Raw genomic sequence first — 18,273 nt, 5'->3', positions numbered from 1 at the left:
AATTTCCCAAGTAGCTTCCTCCACCTCATGATTCCTCCACAAAACTTTAACTAAAGGTATCTGTTTAGTTCTCAATTCCTTCACCTTTCGATCTAAGATCCGTACCGGCCTTTCTTCATAGATTAGAGATTCTTCAATGTCAATTTCTTCTGGCTTCAGTACATGAGTGGGATCTGGATGATACTTCTTCAACATAGACATGTGAAATACGTCATGAACCCTGGTTAGACTTGCCGGTAACTCCAATCGATGTGCTACATTTCCAACTCGTTGGAGAATTTTAAATGGTCCCACGTATCTCGGTTAAAGCTTCTTTCCTTTTCCTGCCGTGAGACTTCGAAGTGGTATAACCTTCAAGAATATCATGTCCCCAACTTCAAACTCCAAGTCATTTTGTCGATTATCAGCATAACTCTTCTGTCGACTTTGAGCTGTCCGAAGTCTTTGACGTATCACCTTTACCTTTTCATAAGCATCTTTGATCCATGGTATGGCAGTTGGGTCTAAAACTCTTCTTTCCCCTACTTCATTCCAGAATATTGGTGATCGGCATTTCCTTCCATAGAGAGTTTCATACGGTGCCATTTGTATGGAAGAATGATAGCTATTATTATATGCAAATTCAACTAAAGCCATGTATTGTCCCCAACTTCCACCAAAATCCAAAATACTTGTCCTCAAGTGTTTGGATAGTCCTCTCCGACTGTCCATCAGTTTGAGGATGATAAGTAGTACTAAAATTCAACTTGGTTCCCAAGGCTCCTTGTAATTGTTGCCAGAAGCGAGACAGAAATCGCGGATCTCTATCAGAAATAATACTTACGGGGATCCCATGCAACCTCACGATCTCATCTATGTACAATTGGGCCAATTTCTCCAAAGAGTATCTCATATTTATAGGTAAGAAATGAGCAGACTTGGTTAAACCTGTCTACTATTACCCAAACGGCGTCATGCCCTTTCTGAGTACGGGGTAACCCTGATTTAAAATCCATAGTAATATGTTCCCATTTCCATTTAGGGATTTCAAGAGGTGGCAAAAGACCTGAGAGTTTCTGATGTTCAGTTTTCACTTGTTGGCACACTAAATATTTTTGGACAAACTGAGCAATTTCCTTCTTCACTTTATCCCACCAATATATTCTCCTCAAATCTTGGTACATTTTACTGTTTCCAGGATGTACTATATATTTGGATCAATGTGCCTCTTCTAAAATATCCCTTTTTATCACTTCATCTCGCGGTACCACTATCCGGTCGGGAAATTTTAAGATACCCTCGGAACTCACATTAAAGTCTGAGATTTCCCCTTTCTGCACTTTTTGTGTCCACTTTTGCATCATCTGGTCATTCTTTTGAGCTTCTTTAATTCAGTCCAACAAATCAGATCTCACCGCAATATTGCTTAAAATCACCCTCTATCGGTCCAATCGTGGGTTCCATTTACTCACCACTTCCAATAAATTCCACTCCTTAACCATTAATCCAGCTACTTACACTTTTTGACTTAAAGCATCCGCTACAACATTGGCCTTGCTCAGGTGGTAGTTAATTGTCCAATCATAATCCTCAAGAAATTCCACCCACCGACGTTGTCTCAAGTTTAACTCCTTCTGAGAGAATAGGTATTTCAAGCTCTTATGGTCGGTATACACCTCAAAAGTCATCCCATATAAGTAATGTTTCCACTACAGCGGCCAATTCTAAGTTATGAGTGGGGTAATTTCGCTCATGGGGTTTTAATTTCCTAGAGGCATAGGCAATCACACTTCCATTCTTTATTAGGACACATCCCAAACCTTCCATTGAGGCATCCGTATAAACAGTGAAGCTATCTTCCCTATTTGGTAAAGCTAAAACGGGTGCCGACGTTAACCATTTCTTTAATTCTCGAAAACTAGCTTCACACTTAGAATCCCAGACAAATTGACCATGCTTTTTCATCAGGTCGGTTAAAGGACTGGCTAACTTGGAGAATTTTTGATGAACCAACGGTAATACCCAGATAAACCTAGGAAACTACGAAACTCAGTTGGGTTTCCAGTCGTTTCTACTCAGATACGGCCTCTACTTTGGTTAGATCCACAGAGATGCCATTTTTGGAAATCACATGTCCTAGAAAAGAAATTTGCTCCAACCAAAACTCACACTTGCTAAACTTAGCATATAATTGATGTTCTCTTAAAGTTTGTAAAACTATTCTCAAATACTGTTCGTGCTCTTCTTGAGTCTTAGAATACACCAAGATATCATCGATAAAACATTACGACAAATTGATCCAAATAGGGTTTAAAGACTCGATGCACCAAATCCATAAATGTGGCAGGAGCGTTTGTTAAACCAAAAGGCATCACGGCGAACTCAAAATGTCCATATTTGGAATTAAAAGCAGTCTTAGGTATATCCTCTTGCCTAATTCGTAACTGATAATAACCTTGCCTCAAATCCAACTTAGAGAAAATCACTGCTCCTTGCAGCTGGTCAAACAACTCATCAATGTGTGGCAAAGGATATTTATTTTTCACCGTGACATCATTTAGGGCGTGATAATTGTGACGCCCCGAAAGGTTGAGTGTGAGGAATCGCGAATTCCTTATATTTTCTCAAAAAATGCCCTTTTATTTGGAAATTATTCTTTTACTATGACCCTACTACTCAATCATTCCTCAATAAGTGCAAATGAACCTGGAAAGTAGGGTTTCACTCTTCGTTTTCAAGATTGGTGCGAAATTAGGGTTTTCGCGATTTTTCGCCGGATGAATTTTCGGAACGGAGCAAGGATCAAATTTGGTGATTAAAAGTGACTTTTAAGTGAGAAATAATATGTGATTAGAAGCAATGATATAAGGTTAGTGAATAGAAAGTAAAAACCCTAGTACGTGTGTTTTTAAGAAAAACGGCGCGAACCGGCGGGTCCCGCGCATTACCGATTAAACGCACCAATTGACCACCACTTTCTTACCATATAAGTTTATTGATATTTGAGCAAAATATCTCCTCTCTCATGATGACTTCTTGACCAAAATTTGTGGCCAAAATGCAAGGAGAAGAAAGAGAAATTCTTGTGGTTGTAATTAAACCAAGTGTTGGCCAAACTTGTGGCTTAGATTAATCCTAATCTCTTGTCTTCTTAACTCCTTAAGAACAGCCTTTCTTCTTCATTTTTCTGCCTCATAACCGAAATTAGAGAGAGAGAGAAAGACAAAGAGAGTTCATCTTGTTCTTCTCCAAATCTTGAAAAGTTTCTTCTATTCGCGCAAATCTACTCCGATTAAGTTGTTATCTAGCACAAAGGCTACCTACCGGTGTAATTTTCTTGAAGAACAAAGGCCTTGAACACTTGTTTCTAGTTTCCTTGGAAAGGTATACATGCTAGAACCTTGATTCTCCGATTAAATGCATGATTAGTTGCTAAATATGTCACATATGGTTGAATTATTGATGTATGTGGTGAAATAGAGGCTTGGATCATGTTTTTCCATTTTATTGGAATTTTTACAGTTTCCCTATGATTCTTCTAGTGCTTACAATTTGGGGCTTTGATGTTTAAAGTTTAATATGGGAAGTTAAGATGGTGAAGCAAGCCAAAAATAAAGAAATTAGCAATTGATTTCAAGAATTTCCAGATTTCAGGAACTTGAAAATTCAGTTCTGCCCGTTTCTGTATCACCTAGTTAGAGGCCGAATTTGGCTTGGCATAAAACATGAAAGTTGTAGAGAATGATGTTTTCTAGTTGCCTGTAAATTTTCATCTCAATCTGAGCTCGGTAGCCTGTGAAAAGACCGAAATACCCCTGCTACCCTGTTTCTATCCGAGAATAGTAATCAGCTTTGGTAATTGGGTAGTTTGACTGGGAATACTACTGATTTGGTTGTTGATGTCTTCTTAAGAATTATATTCTTGTATCCTAGATTTCAAATGGCTTTGGAATCACTTGAATTGGAGTTGTATATGCTGAGATACGTCGGAAATACCTAGACTGGTCCAGGAAAGGGTTCTGCGAACAGGGTTGCCTTTTTACCCAGTTTGACTGTGACTTTTCACCATGATCCTTACTGAATTCGATTTGGTCCAAAACATGAAAGTTGTAACCAATGGTATAAACTACTTTCCTGCAAAATTTCAGCTTGATCCGATCACTGTAGCATGTGAAATGACCGAAATAACCTTGACTGTCTGTGAAACCTGTTTCGCACCCAGAATTCTGTTTTCGTGTAGTTTTCCATTTTTGATCATGAAAATACATGATTTGGCCTTGGAGGTCTTCATAAGAAATGTACCCTGGACTCTTAGCTTTCGGATGGCTTTGGAATCACTTGATTTGGACTTAGGTAGCCTGAATTATAGTTCGTTAACCAGAATGTGGTTTGTCCACCTGTTTCTGCGGTTCTGGTCTAGTATCTTGCATTTTTGACCTAGTTGTGCTATGAACTGAACTGAGTGACCTTCTGCAATATTGTAGCCCTATCTTTTAGCTTCGAAACAGTGTATCTTACACCTCCATCCGATAATCGTAGTGCCAATGGTGCCAAAACCGCTAAATGACATCAAATCTGTTTTTGGGTTTAGGACTTGGATTCGGACAAGATAATGGTATATGACGGATGGGTTCTGAGCCGTGGAGGTGAGTGACCTCAAACTACTTCTAAAGTTATTTATGAACCGTTTCTTACATTATTTACTTTTGAACTGTTTCCAAAGTTACTTTTGAAATGTTTTCTTGCATATCATGTGTGCTGGCATTTGAGTGTGCCTTGTTTGCTATATTTTTTTGACTTCATGACTTGTATTTTGGTTGATAATGTGTTAAGCGCTTATAATGATTTCCAAAACGAGTTTTCGAGGCGAGTGTGTACTTTATCGCACTCGACCTCGATAAATGTGAAATTTTCCATTGAAATGTTACTTGCGCATGAATGTAAGCCTTTTGGGCTGAACTGGCCATTGCCCCTTGTTACCGGTCGTCTTGAGCCAGAAGCGGACTCGGTCAGGCGATTAGGAACTTGGGTGAACGTTTGGTATACTCGAGTATTACCTATGTAGGTTGGTGGAGCCTGGCCAAAAGCCAGGGACGGGGTGAATGAAATGAAATGAATGACCAAATGAGCGAGGAAATGTCAGGAGAATGAATGTATCCTTTCATGAATGTTACTATCGCTTTCCATTGTAAATGTTTCTTGAATTATTGATAATCCATATTTACTGTTTTGCAAATGATGTAGTTGTTTCCGGATTTATCATTTAATTTATGACATCATTGAAATGAACTATTGTGAAACCGCTTTGATTAATGATTTTCTAGTTACTCGCTGAGCTTTTAGCTCACCCCAAAAACTATTTTATTCCCCTCCACAGGGCTCAAAGCGAAGGAAGGCTTGTAGTACTTGTTCACGTGGCTGGATGGCATATATTTTGTACAATTTGAATTTGGAATCATTTTATGTATAGTTGAGAATCGTTTCCGCTTCGCTTATGACATGTAATTATTGGAGACTTGGATGTGTAATTGTGGGAACATTTGATGTAATATATGAGATTTATATTGTAATATATTTGAGGATTGTAGTGATCGACTGAGTCCCGGCGAGAGTTGGGCAGGCGGCCCGCCGAACCCTCTGGTTCGCCTTAGGGGGAGGTGGGGCCGTCACAGTTGGTATCAGAGCTTAGGCTTCAGATCTCTGTAGTGTATCCTAAGCTTGAAGTTTAGGATGCCGGACTGTGGGTCTAGTTTGAACTGTAAGTGCTCTCTTGTGGAAATGGAAAATCCGACAAGTGGGATTAGAGTAACTCTTAATGCTTGATTGGAAATGCTCAAGTGACTCTTGAGGAATATTTGATCTGATTGGTACAAGATGGAATGTCGAGGACAACATTCTTTTAAGGAGGGGAGTTTGTGATGCCCCGAAAGGTTGAGTGTGAGGACTCGCGAATTCCTTATATTTTCTCAAAAAATGCCCTTTTATTTGGAAATTATTCTTTTACTATGACACTACTACTCAATCATTCCTCAATAAGTGCAAATGAACCTGGAAAGTAGGGTTTCACTCTTCGTTTTCAAGATTGGTGCGAAATTAGGGTTTTCGCGATTTTTCGCCGGATGAATTTTCGGAACGGAGCAAGGATCAAATTTGGTGATTAAAAGTGACTTTTAAGTGAGAAATAATATGTGATTAGAAGCAATGATATAAGGTTAGTGAATAGAAAGTAAAAACCCTAGTACGTGTGTTTTTATGAAAAACGGCGCGAACCGGCGGGTCCCGCGCATTACCGATTAAACGCACCAATTGACCACCACTTTCTTACCATATAAGTTTATTGATATTTGAGCAAAATATCTCCTCTCTCATGATGACTTCTTGACCAAAATTTGTGGCCAAAATGCAAGGAGAAGAAAGAGAAATTCTTGTGGTTGTAATTAAACCAAGTGTTGGCCAAACTTGTGGCTTAGATTAATCCTAATCTCTTGTCTTCTTAACTCCTTAAGAACAACCTTTCTTCTTCATTTTTCTGCCCCATAACCGAAATTAGAGAGAGAGAGAAAGACAAAGAGAGTTCATCTTGTTCTTCTCCAAATCTTGAAAAGTTTCTTCTATTCGCGCAAATCTACTCCGATTAAGTTGTTATCTAGCACAAAGGCTACCTACCGGTGTAATTTTCTTGAAGAACAAAGGCCTTGAACACTTGTTTCTAGTTTCCTTGGAAAGGTATACATGCTAGAACCTTGATTCTCCGATTAAATGCGTGATTAGTTGCTAAATATGTCACATATGGTTGAATTATTGATGTATGTGGTGAAATAGAGGCTTGGATCATGTTTTTCCATTTTATTGGAATTTTTACAGTTTCCCTATGATTCTTCTAGTGCTTACAATTTGGGGCTTTGATGTTTAAAGTTTAATATGCGAAGTTAAGATGGTGAAGCAAGCCAAAAATAAAGAAATTAGCAATTGATTTCAAGAATTTCCAGATTTCAGGAACTTGAAAATTCAGTTCTGCCCATTTCTGTATCACCTAGTTAGAGGCCGAATTTGGCTTGGCATAAAACATGAACGTTGTAGAGAATGATGTTTTCTAGTTTCCTGTAAATTTTCAGCTCAATCTGAGCTCGGTAGCCTGTGAAAAGACCGAAATACCCCTGCTACCCTGTTTCTATCCGAGAATAGTAATCAGCTTTGGTAATTGGGTAGTTTGACTGGGAATACTACTGATTTGGTTGTTGATGTCTTCTTAAGAATTATAGTCTTGTATCTTAGCTTTCAAATGGCTTTGGAATCACTTGAATTGGAGTTGTATATGCTGAGATACGTCGGAAATACCTAGACTGGTCCAGGAAAGGGTTCTGCGAACAGGGTTGCCTTTTTACCCAGTTTGACTGTGACTTTTCACCATGATCCTTACTGAATTCGATTTGGTCCAAAACATGAAAGTTGTAACCAATGGTATAAACTACTTTCCTGCAAAATTTCAGCTTGATCCGATCACTGTAGCATGTGAAATGACCGAAATAACCTTGACTGTCTGTGAAACCTGTTTCGCACCCAGAATTCTGTTTTCGTGTAGTTTTCCATTTTTGATCATGAAAATACATGATTTGGCCTTGGAGGTCTTCATAAGAAATGTACCCTGGACTCTTAGCTTTCGGATGGCTTTGGAATCACTTGATTTGGACTTAGGTAGCCTGAATTATAGTTCGTTAACCAGAATGTGGTTTGTCCACCTGTTTCTGCGGTTCTGGTCTAGTATCTTGCATTTTTGACCTAGTTGTGCTATGAACTGGACTGAGTGACCTTCTTCAATATTGTAGCCCTATCTTTTAGCTTCGAAACAGTGTATCTTACACCTCCATCCGATAATTGTAGTGCCAATGGTGCCAAAACCGCTAAATGACATCAAATCTGTTTTTGGGTTTAGGACTTGGATTCGGACAAGATAATGGTATATGACGGATGGGTTCTGAGCCGTGGAGGTGAGTGACCTCAAACTACTTCTAAAGTTATTTATGAACCGTTTCTTACATTATTTACTTTTGAACTGTTTCCAAAGTTACTTTTGAAATGTTTTCTTGCATATCATGTGTGCTGGCATTTGAGTGTGCCTTGTTTGCTATATTTTTTTGACTTCATGACTTGTATTTTGGTTGATAATGTGTTAAGTGCTTATAATGATTTCCAAAACGAGTTTTCGAGGCGAGTGTGTACTTTATCGCACTCGACCTCGATAAATGTGAAATTTTCCATTGAAATGTTACTTGCGCATGAATGTAAGCCTTTTGGGCTGAACTGGCCATTGCCCCTTGTTACCGGTCGTCTTGAGCCAGAAGCGGACTCGGTCAGGCGATTAGGAACTTGGGTGAACGTTTGGTATACTCGAGTATTACCTATGTAGGTTGGTGGAGCCTGGCCAAAAGCCAGGGACGGGGTGAATGAAATGAAATGAATGACCAAATGAGCGAGGAAATGTCAGGAGAATGAATGTATCCTTTCATGAATGTTACTATCGCTTTCCATTGTAAATGTTTCTTGAATTATTGATAATCCATATTTACTGTTTTGCAAATGATGTAGTTGTTTCCGGATTTATCATTTAATTTATGACATCATTGAAATGAACTATTGTGAAACCGCTTTGATTAATGATTTTCTGGTTACTCGCTGAGCTTTTAGCTCACCCCAAAAACTATTTTATTCCCCTCCACAGGGCTCAAAGCGAAGGAAGGCTTGTAGTACTTGTTCACGTGGTTGGATGGCATATATTTTGTACAATTTGAATTTGGAATCATTTTATGTATACTTGAGAATCGTTTCCGCTTCGCTTATGACATGTAATTATTGGAGACTTGGATGTGTAATTGTGGGAACATTTGATGTAATATATGAGATTTATATTGTAATATATTTGAGGATTGTAGTGATCGACTGAGTCCCGGCGAGAGTTGGGCAGGCGGCCCGCCAAACCCTCTGGTTCGCCTTAGGGGGAGGTGGGGCCGTCACAATAATCTATACAAAGTCTCAAACTACCATTCTTTTTTTTTAACAAATAAAACAGGTGCTCCCCACAGTAACTCACTTTCTCGAATAAACTCTCGCTTTAATAGATCCTGTAACTGCAGTCTCAATTCCTTAAGTTCGGCTGGGGCCATTCGGTATGGTGTTTCTGCATTAGGAGTGATTCCAGGCACCAAATCGATCTTAAATTCTATTTCCCTCTCTAGTGGCATCAACTTCAACTCGTCAGGGAAGACATCGAAAAATTCATTTACTACTAACACATCCTCCAGTTTCACCTTATCTCCAGGGGTATTAATTAAGAAGGCTAAGTAATCTTGCGCCCCTATACTTAATAACTTTCTAGCTCGAATTCCCGAAACAAGTGCAGACGAGGCTAACCTACCCCTCACATCCAACCTTAGGGTTGCCTCTCTAGGTATAGAGAACTCCACGACTTTAGTCTTGCAATTCAATTGATACCTGGAAGATTGCATTTGAATGACCAGCTCCCAAGTTTTTTTCTGTTTATTAGTTTTTGAAGTTTCATCGAGAGTCCTTTAGTTTGTCAGGTTAAGCGTTTCTTTCCTTATTGAGATTTTATGCTAAACTTAAATGTATGGCCCCAAAATCTCTTTATATGTCTGCCTGTGTTTTCATTACTTCCAAAATTATCGTTGTCATGTCTGCTGTAAATTCGGAGATCTAATTCACAGTAACTATGCAGGAGAACAACTGGTATCTGGTACTGATGGTATGAATAAGATTCTGGAATCAGTTTTTCATACTCAATTGTTGTTAGTTATATCCTTTCTTTTATTACCTGCCTTGGTATCTACATCTGTGATGTCAATTTCTAAGCTTAACTTTTTCTAGTATAGGTGGTGAACTTGTCCTATGGAAGTTACATTCTAATGATGCTGGAGAAACATGGAAGTTCTTGAAGATATTATCGTAAGCTATCACTGATGTCATGTTTATTCCGATAGTTGACTAACTCTTGTTTCTCTTATGGATTATTTCCTTTCTATTGCTATCTCTTTTTGTGTAAAACCCACGATTTTTGGGCTCATTTTATCTTGCCCAATTTAATTAAATGGTAATTTATTATGGGTAAAAGCAAAAATAATTGCAGGTTAGGTTAAATGGTTAATTAAGGGGTAAGATGAGATAAAATAGAGTGAAAGTTCACTATAGTTAAAACTCCTATTTAAACTACCTACTAGTGGGTGGTTATTAGGATTTAGCATACTTATCAAAACAACAAAGAAAAAAAAAACCTATTCCCTACCTTTCATTGTGTGACAGCCCCACCTCCCCCTAAGGCGAACCAAAGGGTTCGGCGGACCGCCTGCCCAGCTCTCACCGGAACTACGGATCTGGAACAAACGTAAACCCTACCAACCGCTCAAAAGAACTTCAAGAAGATAACATTCACTGTCCGAAAACCCAAACAAGCACAACAACTTTATATAACCCTAGAAAAGAACATTTCCAAACCAAATCAACGCATCAACATGGCTAAACACTTTTATATACACATGGTTGCAAATTTACAATTCAAAAGGGAATTGTTTGATTAAAATACATTTATGGTTTTCCAACCATTGAGGAGCTATACAAAAAAATATTAAAACTAACTCAACTCATGTTTCAAAACATCATAGTCTCCAAAAGGTGATTCCCTGTAAGGAAAACAAGGATAACAGAACGGGGTGAGCTAGAAGCTCGATGAGGTACCAAAAGTATAACAGTAGAAATCATTAGAAAACACTTATAGGACACATATACACATCACGTAAAAGAAATGAACGAACATCACAATTTAAAGGATACAGGTGGCTCTCAGGAGCCAAATCCCCGTTGCAATATTTGATCCAGTCTCGTTGACCCTCCGTCAACGTTCAAATAAAGAAACCAGTCCAGTAGAACACCACTTTAACGCCAAAATCCCATTCACCAAACATACTCCTTACCGGGCCCGAACACCAAACAGGAACAGGAATGGTAATACTCGAGTATACCGAAATCAAGAGTTTCAATACCCAAAGATTTCCCAGGAACAGGTACCCATGGATTGTCAATTATCTCGACCAAGCCCTTGTTGGCTCGATTTAATTAACTCCCCATGAGATTGAGCTCAAGTTTAACAGGAAGATCGTTGGACACACTTCCAAACGATCTCATAACAAGTGCAAGTAACAAGTTCAAGTACATAACAAGTACAAGTAATAGATTCCAGTTCGTTCAGTACAGGCAAGAGAACGAGTGTGATAAAGTATACCCTCGTCTCATACAAGATAAACAGTCAGGAAAGACATTCAAATAGCAATTTGCAAGTATAGAAAACCAGTTTAGCAATAATTCAGGGGAGTGGTGCACTCACCAGTTAAAGCAAGGATACGTCAAAAGTTTCAACCAAGGTAGGGCTCTAATCACCAAGAAACCCTAGAATAACCAAGGTAAACAATTATGGTTCCCACAGTCACAAATCCAGTAAATGGAATGTATAAATGAGGCTCGACTACATGTCATACGCCTTTCCAGGTTAAGTACTACTACAAAAGAATAAAATATGACTTTTGAGCAAAAAGGATAACAGTTGGTCCTAGGGTTACAAACAACTCCCAAAACCCATCATTTTTACTAAGATCAGCTCAACTTGAAAGAATCACGTAGCCCTAAAATTTTGGGCAGCATGCCCTCTGTATTTACCTATTTTTCAGCCATTTATGGCTTCATTGTTTTCCTCAATCAACTCCAAAATCACACACAAAATAATCTCATTTCAATAGCCGTTCAATAGGCTCAAAGTGGTACAAGTACAAATTCAAGCTAGGACAATGTCCGGAAATGAAGTTTAAGTCAGAAAACAAAAGACAGATTTGACATTGTTATGCGTAACGGACACACCTGAGGCTACACTTATCGAATTGGAATGAAATTTATACCGTTTTGAAGCTCAGACAAAGGCCTACAACTTTGATGAAGACCACTCAGTCTAGTGTATAGTGTAGCTAGGTCAAAATTGCAATATACCAAACCAGAATCGCACAAATAGGTTAGCTAACTGCATTATGGTCAAACGACCATAACACAGGCTACCAAAGTCCAATTGAGGTCTATCTTATGGCGTTTTGAAGCCAAGACATATACCTACATTTCTTATGAAGACCTCCAAAGCCAAATCATGCATTTTCAGGGTCAAAAATGGAAAACTCCAAGAAAATAGAAATCTGGGCGCGAAATAGGGCTCACGGGCAATCAAGGGTATTTCTGCCATTTCACATGATACAATGCTCTGATCTAGCTGAAATTTTACAGAAACCTACTTAACACCATTTTATACAACTTTCATGTTTTAACCTAAGGCTAATTCGGCTTCTAACCTTGCCGAACAGAATCGGGCAGAACATGGGTTAATTGAAACCCTAATCTGGAATTTCGTATCAAACCAGAAATTTTGCACAACCAATCATTTCCAACGTATACCAACTCCATTTTACACTATAACAAACCATCAATCCATGACTAACCAAAACTAAACATATTAAATCAGAAAAATCATGTAAAAATCAGAAATTCATCAATCTCTACCAAAAAACATGAAATCTTCCACAAAATCACCTCTTAAGCCAACACAAGTCACTAATAAACCATTATTACGAACAAAGAATGGATTGTTAGACATGATACCTTAAAATCTCAAGAAAGGTGATGACTTAGTCCTTTCCCTTCTCTAATCACTCCACCACTACCTTCAATCTTCCTAAGCAAGTGACTTTTATGGAGGAATTTGGAATTTTAACGGTTGATTCACAAGATTGAGCAAGAAAATGGAGTTGGAGTTGAAGGCTTTCTTCTTGTTTTTCCTCCTCAAGAATTCAGCCAAGATGCTAGAAGAATGAAGATGATTTTGGTCAATTTTTGGTATTTAGTAAAGGTGATGAATAGTAGGTTAAAGTCATCCTCCAATAGTTACTTGACACTTGTCCATTCCTATGCTTGATCTCATCCTTTTCTCTCTCCTTTCAAATTAATTTAACTAACCTCCAATTATCTCCTAACACGTGGTAAATGAATCCCTTAATGCAAAACTTAACCTAATTGGCCGAATTAACCGCATTTAACGCACTAGTGGGTCCCACATCCGGTATATACTCTTAAAACCGCATGAACTAACTTATACTAGAAAGATAATTTAAAAACCCTATTTATTCATAAAATTATTTAGAAAATTTTTTTCCTAAAAAAGAAAATGCATAAAAGACGTGTAATCAGATAAAATAAAGCCCAGAAAATAAGAAAATTCACGGGTTCTCACACATTGTCTGCCTCCCCTTAGAGCAAGAGCCGTCAGAGAGGAGAGAAGGAGAAGCAGGCAACACCGGCAATCGATCCGATGATTAGACACCTAAACCTGTAAGTCTCGAATTCACGCAAGAAAACTTCTCTTTTAAGTTTTAGTAGTTGTATTAAGTGTTCTAGGAATTTTATGGACATATATTGTTGCTATATATATGTAGATATATATATGTTTTGATAAGATTCGTATCTGGATTAATAGAAATAGAGGGGTTGATTTTAATCTTGAGATTAGAGGGTGTTTGAATTTGTTTAAAAAATAAAAATAAAAATAATATATAAGGGAAAAGAAGAGCAGCGGCCGATGCCGCTGCTCTGTTTTGGCTAGGCGTTGCTTCTGCAACGCCACACATGTAACGACCCCATTTTCCCCTAAGGCGAACCAGAGGGGTCAACGGGCCGCCTGCCCAGCTCTCGCCAGGACTCAGTCAATCACTACAGTTCTCCAATAAATTACAATATGAGATTCAAATAAATACATCACATTCTCCAAGAATTACATATCACACACACAGCGGAATGTACATGTACGTCCATTCAAGTCCAATCAATTAATACAAACCCTAATACTAAGCTATTACACAAGAGGCAATCCAAATTCAAACAATCACCCTAGATCAACTATTATACAAAACAAATCCAAACCTAAGCTATACAAGATACATGCCATCCCGGCACACAGATAATGTAATACAAGCTCTCCTTTTGTCTCGATTCCTGTGGGGAGAAGAAAAACATTTGGAGTGAGCTAGAAGCTCAGCGAGTGAACAGGAAAAGCAGTAATTAAATAAACTTATCAGTATTGTATTTCAATGCTATCATGGATTAACGGTCCAATGTGCAAACAATGCTCTTTAGAGCCAGTGAAAATCCTTGTACTTAAAATCCAATACTCCCTTAGACCAAGTAAGCAAATAAACAGAAACAAGGAGCCATCGTGCTCCAATAATGCATAAACTGTAGTGGAAACGTTGGTTCTAAGCACAAGATTTTCCCAAGAACTCAATAAAGCCAAAATGTTATGGCACACACACATACACAATGATATGCAATCGTGTAAGCAATGCAAAATTATTTCAACAGTAACTTTTGGAGAAATAGTTAAGGTTCACTCACCAACCACGGCACACGAACCTTTTCCAGCATACATCATTGACTTGCTCAAGTCGGAGCCCTAAATTACAAATATCAAGTCAAGCAAATGAATTCTAAACTTCACAAGTTCCTGCCACCTTTTGGCATTTTAATCACATTTGAAACTACGCTTAGCCGATTGAAACGATTCTTATGGCGTTACGAAGCTAAGTCATAAACCAATATTTCCTATGAAGACTTCCAAAGTCAAAACGTACAATTTCAGGGTCAAATATCGAAATCTAGGAGAGGACAGAAAACTGTCCGCAAAACAGAGTCTATGAACAGTCAGGGGTATTTCGGTCAATTCGCAGGCTACAGTGGTCCAAACGATCTGAAATTTTGCAGGTAGATAGCTAACTCATATACGCACAACTCTCATGTTTTGAGCAAAAGCTGATTCGGTCCACAGTACAGAGAAAATGACAGTCCAAGTTCAGTCCAGAAACAGGGAAAAACTGAAATTACCCTTCTTGAACCAACCTTTACATATAACCCTCACTAATCACAATTATAGACTAGAAATCCCCACTTAACATGAGATTAGCCTATACTAATCATGTAGGGGCCAAAACAAGGATGAATTAACTTTGAACAAAATTTAGAAACGTCACTAATATGGAACTTAATCCTCCCAATGTCCAAATCACAAGAATTTCCATAAAATGAAGTAAGATCAATTCAAATGCAAAACAAACACATATTCTCACGAATTGGGCGGCATAACCCCTTAATTTTACACATTTCCAACCTACCATTCAAATACCAATTCTCATACCAATTAACCACAGTCACCCATTTTATTCATAATCAATATCATACATTCAATTAAGCCATAATTTCCTTCAACCAAAGCCAATCAAAAGCTTAAAGCCAACCTTGGAAAAAAATCCCCAATTTGAAACCCTAGAAACCGGAAATCACACTACAAGCATAAATTTTCTGCAATCGATCACAAATAACGTACAAGAGCTCCATTTAACATCGTTTCAATCCATCAATCCAACATTAATCATAACTTTCATATAAAATCAGAAAAATACCCAATAAATCAACAATTCACCACAAATTCCTTAAACCCATGAAATACTCCACAATATAACATATTCAAACATCATAAACCCTAGATTAACCAATATTAGAACCAAAAAGACATTGTTTATTCAACTTACCTCCAATTCAAGAGAGTAACCAAACCAAAGCTTCCCCTTCAAAACCAATCCATCAAAAGCTTTAGACCACCATAGTGCACCCTTGTGTGGAGTAGCTTCCAAAACCATTGGTGAAAACTCAAGATTTGAGACAAATTTGAAGATGGAAAATGAAGAGGCTTCTTCCTCTCAAAGCTCACGGAAGAACCAGGGAAGAAATGAGATATTTTGGTTGCAAAAGTGGAATAAAAAGGGAGGAAACAGCCGGTCAAAGCTTCTGACCGGCTGTGCCACGTCAGAATCCGGCCAGAATCTGGCCGGATTTTCGGCCGGATTCTTGGCCGGATTTGAGGCAGAGGCGGATTCAATTTTTTTTCAAAATGGCAGGACAATCCGGCCAGAATCTGGCCGGATTTCCGGCCGGATTTGGCCCCTGGCTGTTTTTCAAAATTTTCTTTTCTTTTTCCGAGTTGAAAAGCTGTGCTACTCCGCTCATCCAACGAAAAGATCCATAAAATAAACACCCTAATTTCCGGGGCGTCACAATCTCCCCTCCTTAAAAGAATGTCGTCCTCGACATTCCCACTCATATATCTATCCGGTGAAGATATCGCTCAGAAACCAATCAAGCATTAGGATTCAATCTACTTCAACTTGTATTCACCAGGTCCAATTTGTTTTCCTCCAAAGTCAGTCAAATACGGAGAATCATTCTAATCTCACTTATCGCAATTCATGATCCAGTAAAGCATGGCTTATCAAATAATCACTTATCAAATTCAAGTACTAAATATCACGCCAATCCAACTTATGAAATAGTCATGGTTCAGTAGGGAGTTAAACACGTACCCAGATAAACAGGCAAAAGGCTTGAAATCGGACGTAAAGTCCCAGGTATTTGGAAGAAATTCAGGATATAACAAAGCTTTAGATCGAAAATTCATCATTGGTGGTGCTGGACAACACAACAAGCTAGCATAACGGCTACGCTTCACCAAAGAATTTCAGTTCAGTAAGTTGGCCCTGGTGGTGCTGGACAACACAACAAGCTAGCTCAACGGCTATGCTTCACCAAAAGCCTCAGTTCAAGTATTTGTCCCTGGCGGTGCTGGACAACACAACAAGTTAGCACATCGGCTAAACTTCGCCAGAGAACCTCAGTTCATGTATTCGTCCCTGGTGGTGCTGGACAACACAACAAGTTAGCACATCGGCTAAACTTCGCCAGAGAACCTCAGTTCATGTATTCGTCCCTGGCGGTGCTGGACAACACAACAAGTTAGCACATCAGCTAAACTTCGCCAGAGAACCTCAGTTCATAATTCCATCTCTGGTGGTGATGGACAACACAACAGGCATGCCTCGCCAGAAGAATGGCGGTGCTGGACAACACAACAGGCAATGCCCCACCAGAGAGGTTCAGTTCAACCGCTACAGAAGAGTAGTAGCCGGTCTACAACCATATGAGTACGAGTAAGTTCACGAGTAGGGTAACAGTAGAGTTCAAACTAATAGGTTCAAAACAGGACGGAATATTTCAGGTTCATGAAGCACGAATAGAAAGAGGTTCAAAAGCAGGGTCAAATGCTTTAGGTTCATGAAGCACCAGTACAATTAAGAACTCACTCGTCTAACTTATGCCCAGCAAATCACATTCTTAAGCAGTCACAAATTCAAGTCCACATTAGGTATGTAAGGCCACACTAGCCTAAACAGGTTCAAGTCCCAAGTAAACTCAGTCTAATCGGTTTCAGACAGTTCAAGTCCTCTTACCACCCCAATACAATACTTGCGGAGTTCAACTTCCTAAGATTGCAATATGATCACTGAGCTAATCAAAGTATACATTGTACACAGGAAAAATCTCACTAAGTTCCCCACTAGATCAAACACTGGTAAATCTAATCTTTTGGTTAAATCTCGATTCATATGCAGTATTAGGAACCTATCAAATGATATGAAACTCTCCATCAATTTGTCTCACGAGTACAGAGTTGTCTAAACCCTCGGCCACGATCCCCTTCTCCTAGTCCTGCTGCCCTACTTAATAGAAGTCGATAAGCACAGGAAAAACATAATTAAGCATAACAGAGCTTAATGCATATACAAAGTATACAAATTTTAAAAAAATCAGGACATGATTCTTTACAGGTATCAAAAGTTATAGAATGACTTAAAAGTTACAAAATAAGGCCAATGAGTTATATATGACATATAGGCATTTAAGTGCCACCAAAACCACCAGCCAGAGTACTATCATCTCCAAGAATAACCCGTCTTAGGGTTTTATAGGTAAAAGCCCTATTTCCCAGTTCAAACCCAAGAAACAAGTACAACTTGCCAACTTACGTGTCAAATAGGAATCCAGTCACTTTACCTTAACCTCGTGCTCTTAAATGCGATTACTCTATATAAGTCCCTCAGTCCTTACACTTAAAGATAGGCTTACCCAGTCAAGAATTTTAAACCATAAGTAGAGTATATGAAATAACCCGAAACTTATCAAGTTCAAAATTTGCATTATCAACCGTAAGCTCGCCATAATTTCGAAAACACAAGATTTTTCCATCTATATATATATCTATTTCCGTACAAAGCAGAGACAATTCAAGTGTGAGCATATGCCAATTTACAATCA

General features: G+C 38.6%; 2 protein-coding genes across 2 annotated transcripts in view; one reads left to right on the top strand and one right to left on the bottom strand.

Annotated features, from left to right (window-relative positions):
* Positions 1–303: 303 nt before the first annotated feature.
* Positions 304–711, bottom strand: LOC140010633 (uncharacterized). The gene has a single exon (XM_072057939.1). It carries the CDS (start codon positions 709–711, stop codon positions 304–306), a length of 408 nt encoding a protein of 135 aa, XP_071914040.1.
* An 8,889-nt stretch (positions 712–9,600) lies between these two features.
* LOC113714015 (chromatin assembly factor 1 subunit FAS2-like) overlaps positions 9,601–18,273 on the top strand; it is a 126,799-nt gene continuing 118,126 nt past the window's right edge. Inside the window, exons 1-2 of the mRNA XM_072057938.1 lie at positions 9,601–9,739; positions 9,867–9,939. Of these exons, the coding sequence (XP_071914039.1) occupies positions 9,601–9,739; positions 9,867–9,939 (212 nt within the window). The remainder of the gene's footprint in view (positions 9,740–9,866; positions 9,940–18,273) is intronic.

Source organism: Coffea arabica, chromosome 7c (assembly GCF_036785885.1).
Source record: "Coffea arabica cultivar ET-39 chromosome 7c, Coffea Arabica ET-39 HiFi, whole genome shotgun sequence".
Lineage (NCBI taxonomy): Eukaryota > Viridiplantae > Streptophyta > Magnoliopsida > Gentianales > Rubiaceae > Coffea > Coffea arabica.
Note: the sequence above shows the minus strand (reverse complement) of the source record. Positions and strands in the feature narration are given on the sequence as shown.